We start from the raw sequence: 27,578 nt of genomic DNA on the forward strand, positions 1-27,578 counted from the left end.
GGTGGCGGGCGGCGCATGCGCGCTGGGGGCGAGGCTGTCAGGCGGCTGCATGGTGCCCGCCGCCGCTCCGGCACCCATGCCCTGAGGCCGCGCCGGGCCGGGCCGGGGGAGCCGGCACCGGGCTGGATGGTGGCTTAGGGCCCGCACTGCCGGCTCCCCGCTATGGCGAGCTACCTGCCCCCCTGCGTGATAGACGGAGGCACCGGGTGAGTGTGGGAAGGGACGGGCGCTGCCAGTCCCCTTGCTGGGGAGGCAGGGGGGTGTCTCCGCCGTGCTGCTGCCCCGCTGCCTGCCGGGGCCCTTAGCGGGCAGTCCCTTCCCCTCTCACGGGTCTGAGCTCTCGCTGAGTGTCCCGGTGCCTTCTCGGCCCGTCGCCCCCGGGACAGAGGGGCTCCCTGCCCGCCGGGGCAGCTGGTGCTGCCCTCAGCCCAGTGCTCTCCTCCTCCTCCTCCTCCTCCTCCTCCTCCTGTCCTTCCTTCCCGCGGGGAGCGCGGAGCTGGGCACTCGGGCCCCGAGGGCGCTGTGTCTCCAGGTGCCCTTTTTACCTCTTCGGTCCAGTATGTTGTTCGTCTTCTCTGACTTTTAAACTCTTGCGTAATTAAAATGCTGAAATCGGCGATGTCCCCTGTCAGCGGAGTTCCCGGAGAGAGGGGGCACGGCGTTTGCCTGGGAAGTGTAAGTCCGGAGGCAGGGGAGCTGAGTGCTTGCTGGGCTGCAGCATCTCCTTCGTGCACAGCTCCGGGACTGCAATGGTCCAGATGCTGGGGTGCATCTGGCTGTGCCCGGAGACGGCAAAGACATCTTGAATCTTTCCAGGGGTTGCCTCTGGTCCGGCAGTGAGATGGGACATGGCTGTGTTATCCCACTGGTGTCTGTTGTTAGCTCAGCCCTTCTTCGCCTTTGTCGAATCGGTGTGAGATTTATTCTATGTTTAGCTGAACCACAAGTATTGTAAATCAAATCTTTGAGGAGTAAAATGAACCTGGATTCCAGAGACTCTGCTCTTGAGGCATTTTAGGGACTGGTCTTTCCTACCTGCTTGTGGCTAGGAAATCCTATTCATCATCGGACAGACTACTTCTGCTGTACCCCAGAAGTGAGAGGTGTCAGAGGGAGCTGTAATGAAGGTGATTGTGTGCTGTGCTCTTGCTAATGCTTTGCTAATGCTAATGCCTTTCCTTTGGCTTAGCAGTAATAGAATAATAGAATAGTTTGGGTTTGACCTTTCGAGGTCATCTAGTCCAACCCCTTTGCAGTGGGGACATCTGCAAGGACATCTTCAACTAGATCAGGTTGCTCAGAGCCCTGTTCAACCTGACCTTGAATGTTTCCAGGGACGGTGCTTCTGCCACCTTTCTGGGCAAACATGCCAGTGTGTCACCACCCTCATCATAAAAAATACCTAGTCTAAATCTACCTGCTTTTAGTTTACCCCTTGTCCTATTGCAGCAGCCCCTGTTAAAAAAATCTATGCCCATCTTTCTTACAAATACTCCTTAAGAACTGAAAAGCTGCAGTATGGATTCCCTGGAGCTTTCCCTTCTCCAGGCTGAACCAACCCAACTCTCTCAGCCTATCCTCTGGTCATTTTTGTGGCTCTCTTCTGGATCTACTCCAACAGGTCCATGCCTTTCCTATGCTTTCATGATGGGCTCTTAAGAGTGGAGACACCAGTCCATCAGTTAACTATTCATCCAATAACTACTTACCAGGTTGTGCCTCAGTGCCATTGGTTGCATCAGTTTATTGCAACATTAGACCTTTCCTCTGCAGAGAATTTACTGCACTATTTTGATTTATTTAATGCTTGGAAAGTTACCTTTAAATCTTCTAAAACTGAGCAATCTTAAATGCAAAACCAAAGCAACCCACCAAAAAAACCCCCTAAATCCCTGGATAACCTTAGAGAAGTTTTTGCCAATAATGTGTTGCCATGCTGCTTTCTTGTGAAAAAGTGTTTCATATTTTGAAATACATCTTTATTCAGCTGTCACAAAACTTTTAGAAGTCACTTGTCTGTTTCTGTTTATACATTATTTTACCAGAAATAGCTCTGTCCCCTTGGTGGGGAATACTGGAGTCCACAGCTGGAAACAGTGAGAGCAGCAATGACTGGATTTCATCTCACATGTAATTCTGCCCATGTGTTAGATACTCCTTGGTTGTTTCCCTGGTTCCTTCTATTTATTTTCTGAAGATATTTTAAATATTTGTTCTCCACAGAACTGTTAGTTCTGTGTAGTTCTGTTAGGAGTATTATTTGACAGTCTTTTAAGTTTTTCAAAGAGAAATGAGAGCTGTAGTTGGATCCTTTGAAAAGGCTACAGTATAAACTACAAAATCCAGCAAATGCATTAAATGTCATGTCTGTCTCGTGCAGGAGACCTCATTTATTCTCAGTTTGAGGACTGATTCTAGCATTGCACTGGCAGTAGATGTTACCAGCCAACAGTTGTACAAAATAAATAAGGGCAGAAAATGGTTTATTGTCTCCTTTCAGGGAAATAATAATTTAAGTAGAATTTCTAAAATCTATTTAATTCTTGCATGTGAGAAACTGGTGGACTTTGTATGTGTGGGTGTGTGTATCAGTTTATTTCAGGAAGGGTTCAAGTAGTCCCCAAAAGATGTGGCTTCACATTTCTGTGCCTCCAAATAATATTTAATCATATGAGGCAATGTGGTGCTCCTGCTTATATCACTTCAGCTTGACTTTGCTTTGGACACTGAAACCTGGAAGACTTTTCAGCAATGAGATTATTGAATTTGAAATAAGTTATCTTGCAGAATTCAAGAAGAAATAAGGATCTGAACCAAAGCAGCCAGAAGTAGTTTGACTCACTGATACACAGTCTCTGGAATTTTCCTCTGTGTGGGCTGAAAACCTTCTTATTGTTAGAATGATTCTACTCTGGGTTGCAAGCTTCAAACAGTTCATTCAAATTATTCATGAAAGGGATTTCAGCTGAAAAACTTGGAGGAGCACAGTGGAAAGGAAAAAATACATGCAGACGTGCACTGTGGAACACTATGTATATAAAATACACCTTTCTACTTAGATTTCTGGTACTGAATGAGGTGCTTTGTCCAGACACTAATCTCTATTCCTATCCTGTAAAAGGATTTAAGAAATTTGTGAAAAGACTCTTGTTATTGTTGTTTTGCACTTAAGGAGACTGGTTTAATTTCCTGTTGTTTGTGGACATAAACCTCAAGTTCTGTAGAATGTTGGAATTTCTCCAAAAAAGCAGCAACAGGTGTGTAGAAAATAGGTACCGAGCTTCAGTGAGAAACATATTGTAACAGCAGGACAGGACAAGTTTCTTTTCTTTATTGGATAGATGACATGAACATTTTAAGTAAGAGTGAACAATCTATGAAAAATTTGGTAAAAAGTGGTAGTAATTTACTATCATCTCTTCCATTAGTACTTGCAAATGCCTTGTCCTACTTCAGCTTTAATGCACTGCATCTTCATTTTCTTTGCATGAGTTTTTCCTTGTGATCAGTTTACACATTGCTATCGGTCTTTTTGTGGAGAAGAGCATGCTATTTTTAGTTTCTTAGAGGAGTACCAGGACTTTCTGGTGTAGCTGTGTCAAGTAGCTTTATAACTAGTTATACTTTACAACTACTTTTATTAACTGGCATTTAGCTGTGGGACATGGGATTGCTAGTAGGTGGGTGTGTGAAAAAAAGATGTCTTGAAATACCCCTCTCCTCTTCAGTGTGTGTATTTGCAGACACTGAGGAATACTTCTATTTTGGGTGTATTTTATTGCAGTCACTCCATTTTTCATTTAGGAAAGAAAAATTACTCTGGTGAAGTCTTACTGCTGAGCTTAGAGACAAGTACTTGATTTCTGGGAGAAGTGAGCTGCACTTTTCTGAAAACTTGAAGCTTAGGGAGGTTTTTGTTATTGCTGAGCTATTAAGGATAGCTGGAACCTCAGCTATTATCCCTGTTACATTATCCCTGTATTGCTGATTCTTAATGAATTGCTTTAGCCAATTATTACCTCTGCTCTTTACATGTGAGACTTGTGAGCAGGCATTATTGTAATTGCTGTTCTGGGTTTAAGGAGCCTGGATTAATTAGCTGTTGTTTATAATCACAAAGCTCAGTCCTGTGAAGTACTAGACTCTCAAAAAACCATCAGTGGCTATAATGTACACTTTTAAGAGTGGCTGCTGGTGCTCTTGGGTGAATTGAGCAGACATAATAGATATTTTTGTTGTTTGAAATTTCTTCCTTCATCCTTTCTTTCTCCATTCCCATTCCTGCATCACATCTTCATTTAAAAAATCCCTTTGCACTTCTTTATGAAGACCTTGTGTTGGAGTTTCTCAAGCATATTTGTAATAATGGGACTGTGAGAATACAGTCTTGTTTATGGCAGCACAGCACCACAGGTGTTCTGGCAGTAATAACAGTTATTTAGCATCTTAGCTGTCAGAGGCAGTGTTTGCATTTCAGAGGGGTTATTTCCTTTGTCTGTTCCTTAAAGCATTTTACTATTTCCAATCACCTTGTATTTTTTTTTTCTGGGGTTTGTGTGTGTGTATGTAGCACTGTTTTAAAGATCTAGACCAAAAGGCTACAGGAGTTGAGGAAATACTACAATGTTGACAGCTGGGCTTTGTCTTTTGCACACTTATCCAAAGACCAATTGGATGTCTTGTATTTTGAAACTGATAAAGCAACTGCCAGAGTTTATTTTATATGGCTAAATTATATTGTTCTTAAGCTTTAGTAAGAATTTACCAAAATATGTCTCTGGTCTTTGCAGCATTTGCTTTCAGGTTTGGTCCATTTCTGTATTTTTGCAGTCATTTTTCTATGCAAGGTTTTTTGGGCTTTCCATGGTAAGACCTGAGAGGAGAAGGGGGTTAGGATGGCCATTCCTCATGAAACAGGCAATGGAACTGACTTGCATACTATCTCATCATTCAGGGATCACCTGAGCATGTAGGAGGCAACATTATTTTTAGAAACTGCTTGTTTTACCAGTACATAATTTCCAGTGTTTTTTTTTTTTTTGATGAGTAGTCCCTCCAAATCCCCTTACATGAAATAGCCTTAGTTTTTTTTATCATCTTTCTACTGATTTCTACAGTATTTATCCTGTATTTTGGAGTTTCCTTTAGGTTCCTCTTTCACTGGCAATAAATCTGCTACTTCTAGTGAAATTAAGTCAAAATACTGATTATCTACATATTTCCCACAGCTGTCTCTGTAATTTACAGATCACAAGACTTTGCATTACCATTAGTCTGCTAGTCTGTAACCCAGGAGAAAGAAAACCATGTTTTAGATGCTTAAATATTCATTGGAGAAGGGACTGGAGACCAGGTAACCTCTCTAACTGCTGAAGTCCAGAGCCTTTCAGGTCAATGAATATTTAAATATCTTGTATAAAAGGCAACAATCTCTGGAGGAGGTTCTGGAAGTGGGTCACCCAAACACTTTAATGTACTTCTGTGTATGGCACTGGAAGGTAGAATGTTTTGAAGTCCTGCTAGGCAGAAGAAAACTGTGCCCAAGTCAGCCATGGCCTGAATGAACAGGCTGCTGGGTAAGAAGGGGCTGCACAGTCCTGTTGTCTCTTTCTTCTCTTCCTCAGTTGTTTTGAGAATAGTTTAAATTTCCCTTCCATTTGCTTTTTTTTCAAAAACTTGAAATACAGCCTCTTGTTCAAGGTTGTATCTTGTTTAATGCTAAAAAAATTTTTTGAATGGCATTTGTATTTCACTTCCTTGCTTAAGCTGAGAATTTAGTTATTCTCATAGCTCTAATATTAATCCTTCATGGATAAGTGGCATGCAAAAGGAATCTTCCGAGGTTATCTTCTGTGGGGTGTGTTAGTTGAAGAGGAGTTATTTTTTTCAGTGATTCTGAGAAATAAGCTTATCCCAGAGGTTTAGCTGGAGTTAATTCAGCAAGTCAAAAATTAAATCGGTAAAATACTGAGCTTTTGGTAACTTTAAAAGTTATTCTGGTAGGGGATCTGATCCCTACTTGAGAGGGAAGATAAACCTATTGCAGGCTGATATCAAAAGTTGACTTTTAATACTGTTACTGGGTATGAGTTTAGCAAGTTTGTGGAGGGGGAAGACTTGACAAACACAACTCAGTTCTGCCGGAAAAGAGTTCTGGTTTTACTTCAGGAATCTTTAAATGTATTCACACACGTATGTAAAAATGGTATAAAAGGTGTATATGCACATTTACGTGCTTAGATATATGCATGTATATGTAAATATTGACTTTGTTTTTTGTCAGTGGGGCTTGAAGGGTGGTTTTCATGAGATTTCTGCCATTTACAAGTCTTACATCTCTTCAATCCAAAAATGGTTTCCTTGCTCCTGTGTGCTTTTGACAAACTTGTTTCAGAGAGTGCAAGGAAGAAGTCATGTGTCTTAAATAACAGTTTAACTCCTGTTGTTTCTTGTTATGTTTTAACAATATTTCCTTGGTACACTTCCTTCTAAAATGCAAAGAAAGTATGTGATAATAATCATAAAAAGAATTCTTCCTAGTAGTGGCCTTCTTTACAAATCAGTCTAATTTAATGTCCTGATTGTAATTTTTGGGAGCCACAGAAAGTATGCATAAACATTTTGGATTAGATTAAAAGCATATGCCCATATACTGATGATTAAAAATACAGCAAACCTTTGCCCCCAAAATGCAGTCGTTGTCTTTTTAGCCTGGGGGAAAATGGCTTTTATAACAATTATCTGAAGCCTATTGAAGCTATAGCTTTGAAGAGAAGTTGGAAATACAATATTCAAATTCCAAGGTCATTGCTAATTCAGTTTTGATTCAATTCCTTTATTTCAGCAAGCAGACTCTTAATGAGTATTTTTTATACCAAGTACTCCATAAAGGGGCATTTGCTATTTAAGCTGTGAAGAAGCAACACTCAGTTAGTGATGGAGTAATATTGTCTGCAAACACAAGAGTCTGTGATGGAGGCAAAGACCCTAGAGTCACTTCAGGATCTAAATTGTGACTGCAGTAATTTAAAAATGTCATGACTTCAGGTTTTTATGGTAAAAATGGATGTGAATAATGCTAATTTCCCTCAAGTTATGCTATTGCTGTACTTTTGTTCCCATCTAATGACAATATTAGAGAAAAACTTTGGTTTCTGGAATAATTTAATTTTGTTGTCTTTTTTTTTAAACTGCTGCTGAATTATTTTTTTGGTGTGGGGTATTCCCTCTCCAGCTTTCTGGAATTTGAGATGGTGTTTTTAGTCTGGGATGTCAGTTATTTATGGTTTCTGAAGACCTGAACTATCTTGTAGCCAGCAACACCATGCAGAGATTTTAGATTTTGTGTGAAAACTCCCCCCTTTTTTTTTTCCTTCACCACATTACCAGTTATTTTTTCTCTTGATCATTTACTTGTAGAAGTATTATATGCATATTGAAATAGAGGTACAACACTTTATGCCATCTGCTGCCCATTTCTAAAGCATTTTATCAATGCAGGCTTGCTTTGGTATAGTATCTATATATTGCCACCCACAGATGCCTGTGACAAAGTTGAGTGGTTTGTGGAAGGCTTGAAAGGAAATTGTATCTGGATTGAAATGGGAGTTTTCAACTATGGTTTTCTTTTTAACCCACACTTCCCCCCCCCTTTGTTTGACAAATATGAAAATCTAATGAGATCTTTAGTCATGGTAGCTTTCTGAAAAGTAAGATTTGCACAGTCTTTGTTTTTAAGCAAAGGGTGGAATGTGGCCTGCCTATCTTTAGTCATAACTGGTCAACACCATGGAGAAAGAAAGAGCTGAGTTTTCAAATTTTAGAGTTCAGAAAGAAAACACTACTGAAATTTGTAAGCTGAAGGTGTATGAAAAATAAATAACACCTAAAATATTTACCACTTCCGAGTTTTCTTCTCAGCAGGATGGCATTTGAAAGTCTAGCCCAGAAAATGCAGATGTAGCATGCAGTTGTTTGACCTTCACTTTTAAGTACAGTGAATTGAACATATTTTTCTCTTTCTTTACATCTAAGTGCATGTAATGACCTCATGATCATTCTTTCCCCAGGTATACAAAACTTGGCTATGCAGGAAATACAGAACCTCAATTCATTATCCCGTCATGTGAGTAATTTCTTGTCCCTCCAAATCGGATATACAGCACTATCACTGAGTATTTTTGTGAATAAGTTATGTGCTTTCTAACTCCCAAGTTGGCCTTCATGGACTCTTTTCCATCTGAGAAATTATATTCATTGCCTTAGCATCTTTGGCTAGAGTGTAGCTAAACAGAACTCCTTGTTTGCAGTTAGCTAGGACTGTTGCTCATTAAATCAGCTCTTGGTTGCTATGACAAAGATGAAGAGAACTTCAGTCCAATTTCCTGTTTATCTCTATTATTTTTCTACCAGGACTCTTCAGTAGACAGAATGCAATTTACCTCCTGTCTACCTGACACCATGGTTACTGCCCAGATAATATGGGGGAGGCTTCCAATCAAATTAAGTACTAAAGTGCAGGTGGTGTCTGCCTCATTTACATTGTCTGGGATTGTAGACAGCTTCATATTCATAAAAGTTGTTCCTGTTAGAAAAAGTTCTTTTTGGGTGTGTATTTACAAACTACAATGGTTTTGCCCATTTAATCTGCTTTTTTTGAGCATATGTAGCCTTCATTTTTTGTATGTTAGGTTTAAAATGTAACACCTTTCTGGGTTTTCTTGTTTTTATTTGTTGTCTTAATAGTTTCTCTCAAATACTATATATGTTTATATATAGTAGCACTGACAATGTGCTTACATCTATAATGACATCTAGTATCTCAAGGTTATCTCCAGTTATGTCAAACACTGCTTTTCTTTTTTGTGAAGTCAACTATTTATTAATGTATCTAGACTGCCTTGTAGCTACAGGAAAAGGTAAAAAGATAAGGAAATAATAAAAGTAATCGGGGGCCAAAGAGGTGGAGGGGGGACATGGTCTTTAACAGATGTAATTTCAGTACTGGTTATAGTCTTAACTTTTTTAAGTATTGTAAAATATTCAAGCTTAAAGCACTGGTAAATGTTTAGATATTTGATGTTAAACAAGAGGGATAGCAAGAGTTTCTTGAGACTTTGTAATAAATCCTGTTTTATAAAACTATAAACGTGTTGGAGCTTAGGCATATTTCCAAAAGAATTGTTGGCCTGTCAGTAGGTTTTGGTGCTGAAAGTATTTGGTTAGTATGTGGATGATGCCTGTCTCCTCTGCATTTTCTACTGTACATTATTTAGATGCTGATTATGACCTCTTAAAAGAAAACTGCATATACAGAAGGTTTTGTTATGAGTGTATTTTATTACATTTTTATTTATAGCTTGTCCCAGATTTTTCTTTGCTGTCTCATCTTCTTGCCTATAGCAGCCATCATCTAATAATTTCAGTGGTAGTTGCAGTCTTCTAATGGGAAATGTAAGTGTCCAAAGATTTCTCTGTAGCACTGCAAATTCATTTCTCCCCTTCCTCCTTCTCACCTACTGGGATAATGACTCCAATACTTATTTCTGAAGCACAGAGTTTATTCCCTTCTTGTCTCTTTCTCTTAAATTCTAGGGTTGAAACTCAGAAAATCATGTTCCTTACTTGCTTAAAGATTATCTCCTGTGGACTGCTGTGCTTGTGTAGATATAGTGACTGCTATAGTCTAGAACAGAACACATTTTTAAGATTCTCTTTGAATTATTATTTACATTAATGAGGGACTGGAATCCTGTGTGATGCAGTGACAATGAACTCTGCTATACTGGCTTCTCAATACATTACTTATACATTTTCTGCTTTCTGGGAATTATGTTTTCTATATCCCAATTTCTGCTTCTGGAAAAGAATCATTAAGTAAATAAATATTAACTGTTTGGTATTTAGCTCTTTTAATTTTGGTTTGTTTTATTTTCAGGTATTGCAATCCGGGAATCAGCCAAAGTAGGTGACCAGGCTCAGAGGAGAGTAATGAAAGGTGTTGATGATCTGGACTTTTTCATAGGAGATGAAGCCATAGATAAACCTACATATGCTACAAAGGTAAGAACTGAGTATTTTTAGAAGTCTTTTCAGATTTTCACATTTTTGTTCTAGACCTTTTTGAAGCCATTTAAACCACTTTTTTTTTTTTTTGTGAAGTACTTCCGCTTTTTAAAAACTGCATTATTTGGTTCATGACTTTACCTTTTTTTTTAAATGCTCATTTTAGTAGTGCTGTCCTGTGTGATTTGTGCTTTTGTAAATATTTATTGGTAGAGTGCAGCTTTTCTGTTTTCAAAGTGATCTATTACAATAGTCATAAACACTGAATATTTAATTTCTTGCTAAAAGTGTATGCTTTTTAACATGGTGCATGAACCGGGGAATGTGCAAGGTACTTTTACTTCAGGGAATGTCAAAATTGTTTTGTGAAGTGCTGTCTTCAACATAACTTGTCTGTGAATCATGCTTTCCATACCCCAGTGAAGGACTTCTTGCATTTACAGAATGCTTCAGTCTTACAAATTATGTGGAAAAAGTAATATTTTATACATTCTGCTGTGCTATTGAAATGTCAGCTGTGTTCTTAACATTGAACAAAACGAAGACATCATATAATTTTCTTTGAAAAATGTATAGCTTTATGATTTTTGTTTTTATATATTGAAAGGCATATTGCAGTCAAATATTGTATTCAACTTTATAGATTATAAAATCAATACAAAAAGAGATTAAAACACAGAGCTGCAATAGAAGAACAATGCTATTAGGAATGGAGTTGGGATGCACAGCTTCTAGTCATGCAAGGTAGAATTGCAGTTTGCAGAACACTTAAGATTTTGGGAACTTAGGCTGTTCCTGTTTTTGGGTCTGTTTATCCTTGTATGGTGTAGAGTGTTGACAAGTTTTCCTTTTCAGTGGCCTATACGACATGGGATTGTTGAAGACTGGGACCTCATGGAGAGATTTATGGAGCAGGTCATCTTTAAATACTTGCGAGCTGAACCTGAGGATCACTATTTTTTAATGGTGAGTTAATGAGATTGGGTAAGAAAGTATTTTTCTAAGAGGAAAACTAAATATTCCAAGCACAATTGGCTGTTGAAGGACTTTTCTCCTTATTTGTTTGTTATTTCTTCAGCAAGTAGGAGGGGAGGGAGGAGAGGAAGGAGTAAAGTAATCTGTAAAGTTGCATTATAACTAAATATTAAATTCTATTCATTTTTCAGTATAGGCTATTGTGGGTTAGGTTTTGTTTTTGAAAAACTTCAATCACTTTGTTTGAAATAATTCATGTTGGAATTTCTATTTTGAATGCACTGAGATTTTTAAAAGTTTAATTTCCATACCAGGCTGACCAATGGATGAACCATTAGAACTCTTGTTGAGGTGCTTTTTCAAAACTTTGTTTTTTGCAGACAGAGCCTCCACTGAACACACCAGAAAACAGAGAGTATCTTGCAGAAATCATGTTTGAATCATTTAACATACCAGGACTTTACATTGCTGTTCAGGTGAACAAAGCGAATGTACACTTCTAAAGTGTGGTGTAGCTGCAGTATGTATAGTCTTCTCTATGGATGTCTAAAATGTTTGAAAGAGTATTTTCTGAGAATGTAAATTAGCACAATGTGCCTGCTTCTAATTATACACCTTCTCATGCAGGCAGTGTTGGCCTTAGCTGCCTCTTGGACATCACGGCAGGTTGGAGAACGGACTCTGACTGGAATTGTCATCGATAGTGGAGATGGAGTTACCCATGTGATTCCTGTGGTATGTAGCACCATGCAATTTGAAATCACCTGTGGTTTGGACAAGTACAGGGTTTGTTTATTATAAATTTAAGTAAGAAGTGTCAAGTGAAACTATTTTTTAATTTTTAGTGTTGCTGGGTTGTTCAGGATTTTTTCCTCCAGTGTTATCGTTTCGAAAAGCCTGTATTTTATTATGTTAACTTATTTATGCTATTAATTTAGCTTGCAGGCAACAGGAAGGTCTCAGTAAGGAACTGGCAGGCCATCTTTTAAAGGCTATTTCTATGTTAAACCTTGTCTTCTGTTACTATGGTGCCTCAGTTCTATTTAATATTAATGCTTATCATGGTTTTGGATCTCCTGTATGCTGCCAAGATCTGAAAAGAAATTCCTTAACTTAACAATGTGCTGCATTTTGGTATTTTAGTACACCTGGTAACATTTGCTTTTTATGTTACGTTATTTTATTGTATTCTAGTAGTTAGTTAACTCTGCTTCTGTAGAAACAACTACATGCTTGTAAAAATGCATGTTTGCATACATGGTTGATCTCCTACTGCTCAATTCCAATTATGTTGGAATGTTAAAAATACAGAATTATCTGTGCATACTGACATCTGTTCAGTTGATGTCATTTTGTGTATTTCTGAAGCAATATAGTATGCTTGATTGATCAGCTATTTTAGAGATAAAAATTTGATTCCTTTTAACCTCACCTTGAGTTTTGGTATTAACCATGTCTTCAGTGTTTTCCTCATATGGAAAAAAACAGCATTTATGTAACTCAGAAAAGTGTAAAACACAAGCAAGGAAAGAAAAGCTGTTGGCTCAGCAACCAGTAGATGCCTGCTGAAAAATTTCAGCAAATATGTCTTGGTTCTATTGTGCTTATCATTAGATGCTACTTAATCTGATTTTTCTTGTCTGAACATTTTAATTTTTAATAATTTTCATATTAATTTTCCACTCTCAAACAAGACGCAGTTGGTCTATTTATATTAAGTTTGATTTTCAGATCCTGCCTATAAGGAACTATCTGATTGGGTTGTCTTCTAATGTGTGCAAGTTTTTTTTGTCTATCACTTGGGTATCTATTAGACAATCAATATCTGTTTTATATGTAGTAATCAAAGTCTTTTAAATAAAAATAATATCCACTTGGCAGTGCATTGCACATTTTAATAGTAATACTGCAGTTTCAAGTTTTTACTTTTAATTGAAAATCAAAATAAAGTATTATAAAAATGTGTTAGTTTTGCTGTTAATTATTGATACACAGTAGGTTTTCCCTATACACTCTTTTTGTTCTCCTCCTACACAGGCAGAAGGCTATGTAATTGGAAGTTGCATCAAACATATTCCTATTGCAGGTAGAGATATTACTTACTTTATTCAACAGCTCCTAAGGGAAAGGGAGGTGGGAATTCCTCCTGAACAATCTCTGGAGACAGCAAAAGCCATAAAGGTACACCCTGCTTTATCTCGTAATATATACATAAATAAAACTCTTTGAGCTAATTTTTTGGCTTTAACAAGTTCCCAGTGGCTCTCTTAAAAATGCAAATGTAAGCAATGTATTGTAATTATTCAGGCTTGTGGTGGTTTATTCAATCAAGTGTGGGGGAAGGAGAAAGAGGAAGAAAATCTTCGTGCTAGACTGTTTGGAGAGAATATGTTCTGCAGATTAAATCAGCACGTTAAGCTTTAGATTTGTTTAAAATTTGCTTTTTAATTTAATAAATAAATGTATGTCATGCCAGGGTGATTATGTGGGTCTGATCTTGCAGTGAAAGCTTTCCATTGAACTTCTTTATCATCACAGGCCTACTGGTTGTGGTGTTTTAATTTTGAGAGTGACTAATCTGGATGAATCAGTGTGCAAACTGATTGAAACAAACAGGCCATGTGCAGTCTCTCCAAGGGTTGTCTTTAGTAGTCATTTGGTCAAGAACATCTGTTGAGCCACCCTATCTGTAATAATACTTATGATCTTGTTTTCTCATTGTGTTATCCTTTAATTCAATGATGGAATGATTATATTGGCAATTTTTAATGTATGGCATTTCTTAACAGGAGAAATACTGTTACATTTGCCCCGACATAGTGAAAGAATTTGCCAAGTATGATGCAGACCCTCGAAAATGGATCAAACAGTATACAGGTATCAATGCAATCAACAAAACCAAGTTTGTTATAGATGTCGGTTATGAAAGGTTCCTGGGACCTGAAATTTTCTTTCATCCCGAGGTAAGAATAGGGACAAGCAGTATTAAGTTACAGAAACTTTACTGTGTGACTGAGAAGAGGGGAGGGGGAGGAGGGAGGTACTGTCATTTTTGGTGCCAGCACGCCATCATGTGGAAATAAGCTACCAGTGAGTCTCCTGACTCCAAGCCTTGCAGTTTCATGTAGCTTAAGTACAGGAAGACGTGAGCACAGCAGATAATTATTTTCCTAATGCACTCTGTAACATTTAGAACATCTCATTTTGTTTATTTAAAGGCGATCTAAAATTGAGAATAAATGGTTTGAATTCACAGATTTTATATCATAGTTTCCTTCTTTCTTTCAGCATTGTTTTAAACTAGAATGCATTTATACACTTTATTTGATGATGTTGCCAATCCCTTTGGGGTAGTGTTGCACTGCAAATGCTTTAAATCTTTGACACTGTCTTTTGGTACCAAGTCAGTTTATAAAGCAGGGAAGCTAAATTTGTCCTTGAGGGAAGTCCATTAAGATCTTTGTTGGTGTGGTCAAAAGTACAGTTCTGGGAAACATTCATACCTGGTCTTTGGTTTCTGGTAGCTCAGCTTGGGTGAGCTTCAGGGTATTGTGATGTTGTGGGAGAGGAAAAAGTGGAGCTTTAATACATTACCATAAAGCAGAGAGGTTCCTCTCCCTTTTGCATTTGATTAAGTTTATTCCAGGGAACCATAACCTGCAGTACTGTTGAAAATTTAATCAATGTTAATCATGTTAACACTAGTGAAGTATCCCTGTGTCTAGCCTCTTCCTATTGGAAGGGTGTAAAAAAACCAAAAAACAACCCACAACCCTCATTCTTTCACCTTTTGTCCAAATTCCATCCTGAATCTCATTGTGGTCAGTTTGTAGCCATCTGATCTTGTGCCAGAATTAAACCTCTGGGCAGAACTCTTTGCTGGTTACCCATGTGGTCTTACAGAGAGGCATTGAATCCCATGTCAGACATTATTTTCATAGCTCCTCTTTCCATAACCCCTTCAAAGAATTTTAGAAACTGAATAATGGACTAATTTCCATTGTCTTAATTTGTTGATAGTTTTTTGGCTCTGTATTAAAAAAAACCCAAGCAACAAACTGAACTGACTTTCTAGCCAAGAAAAAGACACTAGGGGATACATACTGCATCCAAAGAGAGTTTCTTCCTGGACTTAACATTGACTCCTCACTTCAGGTATCAAGGGTATCAAGTTAGCTAGGTAAAAGCTGCTCTTGGTCTTATATAAAAGTTGATCTGAAGTCTTTAATACTCTTGAATGTAGTGTTTGGGGGTTGTAGTTGTCCAGATTATTTCTTCACTTTTTAAATATGATACTTTACTTGCTATTCTTCAACCACATGGTATTTGCTAGCAGACTGCAATTTCGCATGTCAGTTCTCGTCCCCATTCTTGGAGCATTTTATATTCTACTTTGGATGCTATAACTCTCTTTTTTTTATGTGTTCCTTTTGCCCTGCTGTGTTATCAGTATCTTTATGGAAAGCTTGGCAGAAAATTTCAGGCAGTAGTAGTTCATTCAGATAAGAACTCTCCCAAGCAACACTGCTTCTTTCTTTTAATTGATGTGGCTTTGTAGTTTAACTTTTTGCATGATCAATTCTCATTAATGGAAACAAGCTTTTGGGGGGATTTTTCACATAATTCTTGTGTATCCTGATCTACAAGCCAGCTTCCTTTGCTGAAGCCTCTTTCAGTTCAGTGTATACTTGCTATGTTTTGGCTTTTGTTATTAATCCATTGAAATGCTTCGTCCTGTTTAGAATGTAAATTCCAAACAGTTTCTACACCTTTGGGAATGTTGTGAATTGTGATATCTATAATGGTATGTTATTCTGTCTTGATAATTCATTTAATCTCAGAAAGAACAAAACCCTTCTAAAATGCAGAAATTTACACTAGCACTATATTGATGTTTGCTCAGATGGGGGCTTCCACTCCAGACCTTGGAGTACTTATGCCTTTTTGAATATTGGAGATTTTGTGTGGCTGGGGAAAAAAAAAAAAAGTAATCTGACTTCTTGGTGGGAATTTATCATAATTTTAGTAGGGTTGAAAATTTTTTACAGGTGAGCTTTCTTATTTGCACTCTGATATTTTTGATTTCACTTAAAAGGAATTCCAGGACCACATTGCACAGGAAAAATGTTTAATATTGCATGAAAACTCCAATTCATGTCACATGTAATAGTAGGTCCATAGTGCATAAATTGTAAACAGTGAATATCTGACCAAGAATCTGAATTTCTCAGTAGAAAAAAGAAATTTTCATTTTCCTTGTACAGAAGTAGGTTTGTTACAATGTACAATAAGTGGTGAGCAGGAAGTACTCCTGACTTTAATTCCCTCTCCACCCCCTGCCTTTGAAACTCTCTCTGCAGTCTCACTTCTGCCTTTTTGTTTCTCCATTCCTGAGATGCAAAATCTAATTCTTCTTCTAATTTCCTTTTAGTTTGCTAACCCTGATTTTATGGAATCCATTTCGGATGTAGTTGATGAAGTTATACAGAACTGTCCCATTGATGTCCGGCGTCCATTATATAAGGTATGGACTTTCTGTGGCAAGATTGACTTCATCCATTGGAAGTCTAAACACTGACATCATGAAGCATATAGGTAGCTACCACCTCACCCACTATGAGAAATGTGGACTTAGAATAGAAATAAAGTTCAAGTTAAATACTCCTTCTAAATGAACAGTACTTCATATTTGCTGCTTTTTGTTTCTGAAAGAATGTGTTTTTTTGAAAGAATATTTTTCTTCAGTGGCTTGATACATAGGTAAGTACTGTCCCTGAGGAGCTGAGGCAGAGAGATGTTATTTCTGTCTGACATTTGTAATGTGAATTCTTGTGCGTGATGGTTTTTGGCTTTTAGAATCAGAGAATGGTATGGGTTGGAAGGGACCTTTAAAGGTTATCTACTCCAGCCTCCCTGCAATGTGCAGGGACATCCTCAACTAGATCAGGTTGCTCACAGCCTTCTTGAGCCTCACTTTGGGTATCTCCAGGGATGAGGCCTCAACTACCTCCTTGGGCAACCTGTTCCATTTTTCCATTGCACTCATGGTAAAGACCTTGTTCCTAACATCCAATCTAAATCTTCTCTAATTTAAAGCCATTGTCCCTCATCCTCTTTCTAGGGGCTTTTGTAAACAATTTCTCTCCAGCCTTTCTGTAGGCCCTCTTCAGGTACTGGAAGCTCTCTATTAGATCTCCTTGGAGCCTTCTCTTCTCTAGGCTGAACAACCCCAGCTCCCTCAGCCTGAGTTTGCTGGAGAGATGTTCCAGCCTCCTGATCATTTTTGTGGTCCTCCTCTGGACCTGGTCCCTCAGGTCCCTGACCTTCCTGTACTGAGAGTTCCAGAGCTATATGCAGTACTCCAGGTGAGGTCCTACCAGAGCAAAGTGGCAGAATCACCTCTCTCAATCTGCTGGCCACGCTTCTCTTGATGCAGCCCAGGATGTGATTTGCCTTCTGGGCCATTTTCAGGGTTATGTCAGTCTCACCTCTCTGCTTTCCTAGGCAGTATTTTCAAATACATGTTTTTTCTGAAGTCTTGTGTATCCCTAATGTCTGCAGGTTTATCCAGATACTGAACCCAGTATTAAAGTACAGGAAGACTTCAAATCTTTAAAGACACAATTAGGTCTCCTTAACCTTGCTCAGGGTGTAGTCCAAAGAGTACTTTCAGGCACTGATTTTTTAAGAAATTAAAAGGAAGGCACTGACAGGCATAGCTTATGGCAAGCTCTCTCTGTATTGGCAGCACAGTTTATGCTTCCTGCTTCTTTTCTGCTTGTGCAGCAGCAGTCCCCTTTGAGAAATAACAGCATAAAATAACAGCATGGAGAGATTTGCTTGTTCATGTAAGAAGTGGTAGTTTTCCTCACCTATTAGAATGAGTTTTTATGTTCCAACCAAATAATATTTCAATGTAGTTGGTAATATCAAGGTTTTGGAGTCTATTTTACTTGTTTAGCAAACACACTCTGTAATGTAGAAGGAAACACAGTGCTTCATTACAAATCTGTGGAGCAGGTTAAATTGGAAGTTAAATTACTTAACAAGCTCATGTGTGGAGTTACTTCTGCAGTAGATGTCTTCAGTGGCTTCAAGATGTTAGGTATGTTGCAGAAGATTTTAGGAAACTTTTAGTTTCTGGTTGTGCTTGGGGTCTGTGATTTTTTTCACTGATGACCAAAGTTTGTTGCCATGCAGCAGTAGACTTCATTTCTTGGTAGGGCAGTGATTACTGCTGACTTCTGGAAAGTAGTGTTTAAAAATTGAGCTTAAATTACTCTTTTTCTTTCTGTAATCAGCAGGCAAGGAACTTTCCCTTGGCTTGCCATTGATTGAGGCTTTGTTTTTCCACTTGGTGTTTTTCATTTTAGTTGCTTAGTTAAAACAATGTTGCAGTTACCTATTGAACATATTGACATATGCCAGTAGTTATTAGTGCTAATAGTTGTTATGTTCTTTAAGCAAGGGGACCAATATTTCTTTGCTCATTGTAACTCAGATTTGCTCCTAGTTTCTGTGATTGATTTATCAGTTTCACTCACACAAAGTGCTTTGTGGTGGCCAGGCTGGCCAGCTGGAATTATGTATTTTGATTTTCACTCAGTGTTCATGCAGAAAATACGTGAATGTACCTTTCTTGTTCTATAATCCACTTTTTCTCTCTCTTTTTTTTTTTCTTCTTTTTTCTGATCAACATCTCTCTGGTGAGGCCAGTCATCTTCCCTTCTGCTGATGTTTGGACAAGCAGTATCTTCCTGACTTTTCGGCCAGATCTGAAACAGCCTGTAGCTGTTCAATACCAAGGATAAACATTCTTTCACAAATGATGATGATGCACCCTTTTTAATTGTGTAAGAGTTGCCAGCAGTGCACTCTTAATTCTCTTGATTACACCATCTTAATGTAATTGCTTGTAAGCATTGATTTATATTCTTACTCTGTGTCTCTAACACAGAGCTGAGAGTTCTGGATTGCTTGGGATGAGCTGATTTCTGCTAAAATGGATGAAGATAGGTAGGCTGCTGAGATGCTGCTTAAAAATATCTTTTCAAGCTGGAAATGCTCTGAAACTTGCCTTAGCATTTTTCAGTTAGAGCTCGAGTTTTGGCACTTAGTGTCAAAAAAGAGTAGCAGAATTTGACAGTTGCTTGTGAATATAGTTGTAGTAACATTAAAAGTGGACAAAGAGCTTTCAAATTCTAAAAACTGCTTGGTGTTCTAATACGTGGAGTGTTTTTGTTGGTAACAGGTTCAGAAACTTTCACTCCTCCTCTGAACTCTACTTTGTCTTCCTTTTTTCCACTGCCCAAAGTCTCTCCTTGGATACTTCTAGAGTTTAGATGGTAGCAGGAGAGGAGGATGGTGTTGACAGTTCTGTGGTCTGTGCCTTCTCCTTGTAGAAAGGTTGTAAGTGTAGGGTCATTGGCTGTCCCAAATAAACGGATGAAGGAATTTAAGAGAAGTGACATCTGAAACCAGGTAAATTCTGTCAGAAATATCTCTTAAAGTTCCCAAGTAAGCATGTTTAAATATTCTTGATTCAAATTATGATGATCCATCTTTAACCTCAAATTTTCATGCCAGCTTCTCAAGCTGAAACATTGAATGAGGTTAAGGCTGTAGTCTACTGGCAAGCTTGGTGCTTTATTGTAGATTAATCATCCAGGTTTTCAGTGGAAAATGCATGGAAATTATTTTGTTAGAGATGACTTTTTAGCTGGGCTTGCAGCTATTGTGGCCAACACTGAACTTGAGCTTGTTGATACAATTAAGATTTGGACTACACTTGTTGTACCAGTGTTCTCTTGGAAGGTTGAACTGTTGACTGCTTGGCTTGTAGTGAACCTTCCTCAGAGCCTGGAGAGATCTGGGGTACGGGAGCCTAAAGGTGTGGTAAGCATCCCCCTAACATCACTTCTCACTTGAATTGCTGGTAAATTCTTGGTGTGACAACGCAGCTCGGTGTGTAGATGGCGCTGGCAGACTGCTGTGAGGGGTCCGGATGGACCTCGGATTGCTGAGGGAGGAAAAACCAGGCTGTGACAGGGAGGGAAAGCAGCCTGTGACAGTGCCCAGCTTACTGACGAGATCAACCCTGCTCTTCCCTTTTCTCTTCCAAAGGTATCCTCAAGCAGAAACCTGGATATGATTCAGCTGACCTTTTTTATCTGTGCTTCAGCAAAATGATGGTGTTTGCTGTTAATGATTTAGTGCAGAGCTGGGAGGCTCTGTGGGTGAGATAAGGCTGGAGAGATTGCTGGGCAGTGGCATGTGGCACTGATGAGAAGACCTGGGAGAATCAAGGAATTCCTGCTCCCTCATGTGGAAGCCCCAAGTGATTAACACTGTTAGTGTAGCATAGAAGTACAAAGGAGAAGCCTTGTTTATTCCTGTCACTGCTATAATTAAATTTATAACATTACCCCTGCTAGGTGGTTTAACAGTAACTCAGCACATCTGCAGTATTTGGTGGTTACTGTTGTGTCTCCATGTAGGCATATTTCTGCAGTTTCAGAGAAATCAAATCTTATGCTGTTGCTCAAACTGTGAAATGGGCATTGAAAATCATTATTTTAAAGAAATAGAAATAGTTTTTTCATTGCTAAAAGTCAAATTGTTATTTGACATTTAAAAAATAGTTTCTCATGATACATTTACTTCTTTGTAATACATTTACTTTTGATATTTATAATATTTCTTATACTTTCCATGTAATGTTGCAAATATTACAAATATTACCCTGCTTAAATTAAGTTAAGAGGCACATGACTTTAATCACTTGCTCATGAAGTGCTTGGTTTTATCTTGCTAACCTTTCCAGCTTTTAGCCACAATTCTTATTAAGTCATATACTGCTGCTCTTGTGTGTCTCTGATTTTGTTTATATTAAGCAACTTTGGACTGTCATCTGGAAAGAGGGGAAACTGGGATGTGGTGTTGAAGTTCATATTTACAGAAAAGCAGGAGGTGATTCTTAGTTTGGTGCTGCAAAGTCTGAAGTGTCCAGCTGAGAGTGTGCTTACACCATGTTACAGAATGAAGATGCAGAGATCAGTTCAGCCCCTTGTGTTTGGTAGCACTGAGTTCTGCAGGAGCTAATTTAACCTTCTGAAATTTTAATGTAAACTTTATTTAGAGATTTCTATTACAGTACCTGGGTTGTTTTGTTAAATGGCTCCAACTCTGTGCAGCATTGCACTGTACAGTCATAATACCAGAAATGGTATAGAAAGAAACTCATTATAGAGTTTAGAGGAGATGCAGAGGGTATGGATGGGAACTGAGAAGTTTATTGCCAGCTTTCTGAGATAATTCGTGTTCAACTTCTTTGTTTTCTTCCAGAAATGTCCTACTTTCATTATTTACTTGTTGTGGTTAGCTTTTTCAGGTGAGTGGAAGGTCTTCAGCCCTCTCTTCTAAGGGAATACATTCTTCTGAAATAAGTGAAATTTTCAATGAGTTAGCTGTAAAAGTAAAACTCAGCTGGAGCTTTTGTGTTGGGTGGTATGATAATGTGTTAGCTGTGAAGCCTGTGGTCTGCTTGGAGCTGTTAAACCAGCCAAAGGGCTTTTGAGCAGAGTAAGATCAGAAGAAATCTTGCTTAAAGGAATCTGCTGGAAACAGATACTTAAATCCTACCTTCCTTGATGTCTTTTTCTTAGAAGACAGAGAATTCCCAGGCAGGTTCAAAACTCAAACATCACTACTAAGTTTTCTTCACAGATGTATTTAGCATGCTTCATTGTTGTTATTTGTTTGTTTAGTAGTTACTGGTATTATTTTGTTGTTTTACACTTGATTATTCTAGAAAAGGTATTTGCTGTGCGGGTGTTTGTTTTTTGTTTTTTTCTTTTTCTTTCCCCCCTAATCTGACTGTCTTTTTCCACTTTCATTGGGCTTCTTATATAAGTGGTGAGTGTGTTGTTTGAGAGGTGAGGAATGTGTATGGATTCTGCTTTCATTGTGAGTGAGGACTGACTACCTGCCTTCTGCCCTCTTAGCAGAAGATTGTCTTGCTGAGCTGTGATGATTTACTTGAGGCCCATACCTGAGCTGTCTTCTGCTTGAGTTTGTTACAGATTTGGCCCAGTGCTACCTGAGAGCAGAGGGAGCAGGGGAAGTGTAACTCCATAACCATCCTATGATGGCAGTTTGTGTCACCTGCTTACTTTCATCCAAAGTTCTCCTTGCCCTGGCTTGTCCAAATATATGATAATGAGATGACACACCTTTTCAACAAGTGTACCTGAGTGCTTCTGTTCTCACTGACCATTGTTATTGTTAAAATTCTTTCAGTGTGTAGAAGGACTTGAATAGTCATAATCTGAGGAAGGTGTAACCTGTAGAATTATAGAGAAGTTTAGGTTGGAAAGGGCCTTTAAAGTTCATCTAGTCTTAGCCCCCTGCAGTGACCAGAGGCATGTTCATCTACCCTCATTGCTCAGAGCCCCATCCAACCTGACCTGGAATGTTTTCAGGTATGGGACTTATGCCACCTCTCAGAGCAGCCTGTTCAGTGTTCCACCACTCTCATAATGAAAAATTCCTTCTTAATATCTATTCTAGATCCACCCTCTAAGTCTGCAACCATTACTCTGTGTTCTGTCACTACAGGCCCTGCTAAAAAAGTTTGTCTCCAAACTCATAGCTTCTAACCCTGGAATGATAAAAGATCCTCTCAGTGTTACAGATAACTTTGTAGTTGTATGAGTTGGTCTCAGATGTATCCAAAAAATTATTCTCGGGTGTATTCAGAAATCTATTTTTAGTGGTAGCATTGTCCACTTTATGGAGTATACTTGAAGCTTAATTTGCTTTGAATACAATTATTGCTTTCACTATCTTCACCAACTTCATTATCTCCAGGTATTGTTTTCTGATGGCATCTTTTTAATTGCTATTTCATCACTTGGGTTGGTCGCTGTCTTCTTTCCCCATTAGCAGTTTTCTTTTCCTATGTGAAGGAACCACGTTGAGGCAGGGGAATGGATATTCCTCTGGATGTGGGGAGCAGGAATAATCTCCTTCCTGCTTTAATTTTGAGGACCATCTCTAGTTTCTGACTCCTTCTTGTATGTATGACTCCTTTATTCTTCTCTGTCCTCCTCTCTCTTTTGGGAAATCTTTCAGTAGTGTTATGGGGAAGTTTGCTTTTCTTTTAGGTATGCACTCTTTTATACTGTAGATAATCTGAAGGTGTGAAAAAATGAGTTTTCCTACTGTAATGTTTTTCTATGGTGTGCAGAAATAATTTTCTTCTTTTTCATGAATAAACAAACAGCTTCTCACTTCACAAGTTACAAGCAAGATTTTTCTTGTTATCTGTTGCTTAAAATCCAAGCAGTTCTGTACTCTGCAAGTATGAGTGCTTTGACTCTTCAGGTTCGAGTGCAGGCTTCCTGGCTGCAAACAGTGGTTCAGGGATTCTTTCAGCACCTGCCCAGCCTTGATCTATGGTGTATGGTTTGGTTACACAGAATTCGTTTTTCTGACTGTGAAATCAGTTTTTGATGCACAGATGTTATATACTAGAGTTCCTGTTTTGGATCCCTCCACTTTTGAAATTACTTCTGTGTTAGTTTATGACCCTGCAACATGGTCAGAATTAAGAATGTGACATTTAAAACCCCTTATTTAGAATCCAAGTACGAGTCCAGGCTAAGAGGCTTTTGGTTCTGCTTTGAAAACTAATACCAGGCAAGTATATATAGATAGGAAAAGTGAAAAAGGCATTGAACTTTTCTCTGTAGAGTGCAGTACTCTGTGGAGGTGTGGTACCTTTTTGAAGAATCATTGGGCTTGCTTGTTGCTGTGTTTAGAGATCTAACTCTTAAAATTAAAAAAAAAAAAAAAAGAAAAAAAAAGAGTTCTAGGTAATTTTACAGCTTTTGGAAGGACATTTGGTGTTGGGGCTTAAGCTGCTTATTATGAGCATCCCCAGGAAACTTTCAGATGTAATGCCTTATTTCTGCTGCTCTGCACATGTAGGTTACTAGCTCACCATTTTAGTGGTATCCTTCTCTTTTGAAATAAACCTCTTTTTTAAAAGGGGAAAAAAAAACAAAGTAGGGGACCATAGACCTTTGGAAACTGAGCAGTGCTTAAGGCGTTCTGTGTATCTTGTCAGTTTCCTAATGATTTAAAGATCCAAGCAGTCACTGCTGCATTGTTGGCTCTTGGGAATCTCACTTGAAGATGGATTTAAAGAATTTGTCTTTAATTTCTGTGCAGAATGTGGTCCTCTCAGGAGGATCCACGATGTTCAGGGACTTTGGACGACGACTCCAAAGGGATTTGAAAAGAGTGGTGGATGCGAGGCTGCGACTTAGTGAGGAACTCAGTGGTGGTCGGATAAAAGTAAGTAAGAATTTCAGGTGTGGTGATTGCATGAGTAGTGAAAGAAATCTAGTTCAAAATTTTTACCTCACTTGTGAAAATGTGTTGAGAAATGAGTAGTGTGTGTGTGTGTGTGTGTGTTAAATATATTGGTAGCCTTGCAACGTATGATGTGCCTTTACAGGAACTTGATTGTAAACAGTCTGTAAGGACATTTCTGTTCTATTTTTTGGAAGATAAGGTGATCTTAGCAGTAGGCAAGAGAGGTTTAACTGTTGTGTCCTTCAGTGTGCTAATCATGAAGGGTTTTATGACTTGGCTGCCTAGGGAACGTGGCAGACAGTGTAATAGGTGTGAGATAGTGATGTGAATGTAAGAGTAAAGATGTCTGGGTCTGAGCATTTTGAATTTTTAAGGCTCTTGCCAGAAAATGTAAACCAACTAAATATAAGTTGTTTTTTCTTAGCCAAAACCAGTGGAAGTTCAAGTGATAACACATCACATGCAGCGTTATGCAGTTTGGTTTGGTGGTTCCATGCTGGCTTCAACAGTAAGTCTTCATCAAAATTGTTCTGATTTTTTTTCCTTTTTAAATTGCTTGTCATCTGCTGACTATAATTGGCCTGGGTACTTAGTATAATTGATCTGAATTTTAAACCTTTTTATTGTGAAAACCTACATTTTGTCACATTCTGGAATCCTTTCCTGACTTTTATCTCAGTATAATTTGTACAGGGCAAACTAGGGCTTTACTTGAGTAAGGATATAATGATTGGACATAATTCTGTAGTAGCTTTTATATGGTAGTTATAATGTACTTCCTTTATTATTGAAATCAGCAGTAGGAATTAATTATTACTTCAGAACTGTATGATTGAATTCAGTGGTCTTTAAATGTAAGATAAAAGGAAATCCAGGAAAATGGGAGAAGTTCTTGTCTCCAAAGTGTGATTTCTTATTGGTGTGTTTAAAAGCAGTCTTCTGTCCAGACAAACTTTTCTTGATTAATTGTATTAACATCCTAATTTTTGTTCTATTGCAAAAATATAATACCCCATCATAAAGCTTCCATCTAACAAAATGCTAAGGCTTTAGTTTATTTGTCAGTTTTCCCACTTGCTGTATTCTTACGCTTTTGTTTATATTTTCATAGCCAGAGTTTTTCCAAGTATGTCACACCAAGAAAGACTATGAAGAGTATGGCCCTAGTATTTGTCGTCACAATCCTGTTTTTGGAGTCATGTCATAAAGCCTGCCTAATGGAAACAAGATTTCTGATATCTTGCTGGGGAAGAAACTCCTGTATTGCAGAGGCAGGCAGCAGATACTGTAAATACTGAAGCAAGACGTGGCTAACTCTTGGAAGCATTTGAATCACCACTGTGCACTGAAGCACAACTTACAGCCCCAAGTCATTTCAGTAAAAGCCATTGCTCTGCTGACTCCTTTAAAGCCTATTGTTTCTTCCTAAATGTGAAATTATTAAAAAAATAGGTAAGTCTTGGTTTAGGAGGGTGTGCAAATACTACTGAAACTGAGCTGAGAAGAATAAGGCAGTGTTTTACTGCTTGTGGAAAGATTTAAACCTTCCCCACTTGTGCCCTCATTCTGCAATCAAATCTTTAGCAATGGAGCACTAAATACCACATTGCCTTCAGGGGAGTTGGAGTGGATGCAGGTACTTGCCTAAATGGGTCAGATTGCAGGAACTGGGACTGTACTGTGTAAATGTAGGGGTTTCATATAATTTTGTATTTCATGATATTGGTAGGGTGAATTGATGAGTAGTTCCAAGCACGAACAGCTATCAATGTCATGGAGTGATGCTGTGCTTTCCTGGGTGTCAGGCATGTATTGGAGTTGTGCTGGTATTTTTTTGGCAAAAAAAAAAAAAAAAAGCGCCGTGTGTGCTGGAAACTGATTTGTTCATGTTTGGATGATACAAAACTAAGTGATTTGCAGTATTGTATGAAGTTTATTATAGCCACTGTTACGTTGTTTTGAATTTTCTGAAGCTGTTTTATAGAAGATGATGTTTTGTTTTGATGTTGGTGAATGGTGGATGACACATGGACCTTGCACCAGTGAAATAAAAGCTGTTAACATCTTTATGAATGTTTGTGGTACTCATGATTTACATACTTATCCATTTTATTGCACAGGGTTAGCTTTCCATTTATGTGTCAGTGTATGTGGAATCACAGTAACACTGGAGTTGGAAGGGACCTCTAGAAATTTCTAGTCCAGGTTCTTGCTTAGTGCAGTGCTCACTTCAGTGTCAGATCTGGTTGCTCAGGGCCTGTCAAGTTTCAAGGATTTCTGTGAATGGAGGCTCCTAAACCTCCCTGGGCATTCTGTTCCAATGTTTAACTGCTCTATTATGGGTCTTTGTTCTTGTTGTGGTCACAGCCGTTGTTCTTCTATGTTTTAAATCTTAATAGGGTAGAAAATCCTACATATTCTGACATTTATGTGGTCTCTGGCAGTAGAGGTTTTGTAACCATTTGTGGAGCCTCATAAGAATTTTGCACAACACGTGAATTTGGTCTTTACAGGCGTGAGGGATTGAGACTGAGTATTTGTTCAGCACAAATGAGAAAGCTCATGTGCTCATGTTCACTCTTTTTAAAAGTAGATAGTAAAAACTAATGCAGGATGTTCAAATGTCCTGGAGCAAGTTCCCTCATTCTTCAACATTTTGGAATACTCACCTTCCCATATCACAGTATAAACCATGTGAGTTTAAAACAATTATTGCATGAAAAACATTCAAGATGAAGTGTGTCAGGGGACAAATGCAAATATCAGTTATTGGTCCTTTATATTTTATCTTGCAGACCACTCTTGAGGTAATTTCAGCCTCTGGGAAGGTCAGCTTGCCTTTTCTGTTACTTTTTATGGATTTTGTTGAATAACCACAAAGATCTGTCAACAGCAAGTCAAGAGTTGGTTCCCTAGCCTGCTATTTTGGATGCTTACCTGAGAAAGGAGCACATGCATTCCTCTTGGATAGTGGAAGGACCTGAACCCAAAACTTAAAGCCAGTTAGGGCAGTGGGTATCTATTCTGCCTCCAGACACTGACACACCAGCAGTTACAAGTGCAAAGCCTGATTTCTGAAGGAAAGCTTTCTCAACCTAATGCCTTAGGGCAGATTTCTGGAGCCTGGTGAGGGCAGCAGTTTGCTTCTCTAGTAGCTT

General features: G+C 38.5%; 1 protein-coding gene across 2 annotated transcripts; it reads left to right on the forward strand.

Moving 5' to 3' along the window:
• Window positions 1-26,493, forward strand: ACTR3B (actin related protein 3B). 2 transcript variants are annotated; one of them, XM_030445252.1, is made up of 12 exons: window positions 1-206; window positions 8,070-8,125; window positions 9,938-10,062; window positions 10,921-11,031; window positions 11,421-11,516; window positions 11,668-11,775; window positions 13,078-13,221; window positions 13,830-14,003; window positions 16,472-16,564; window positions 24,274-24,399; window positions 24,845-24,928; window positions 25,532-26,493. In XM_030445252.1, exons 1-12 carry the CDS (start codon window positions 163-165, stop codon window positions 25,625-25,627), a joined length of 1,257 nt encoding a protein of 418 aa, XP_030301112.1. In that variant the 5' UTR covers window positions 1-162; the 3' UTR covers window positions 25,628-26,493. The 2 variants fall into 2 exon arrangements, with proteins under 2 accessions (XP_030301112.1, XP_030301111.1); XM_030445251.1 differs by having other exon boundaries at window positions 25-206; window positions 25,536-26,493.
• The last annotated feature ends 1,085 nt before the right edge of the window (window positions 26,494-27,578 follow it).

This window comes from Calypte anna, chromosome 2 (genome assembly GCF_003957555.1).
Source record: "Calypte anna isolate BGI_N300 chromosome 2, bCalAnn1_v1.p, whole genome shotgun sequence".
In the NCBI taxonomy this organism is placed as follows: Eukaryota; Metazoa; Chordata; class Aves; order Apodiformes; family Trochilidae; genus Calypte; species Calypte anna.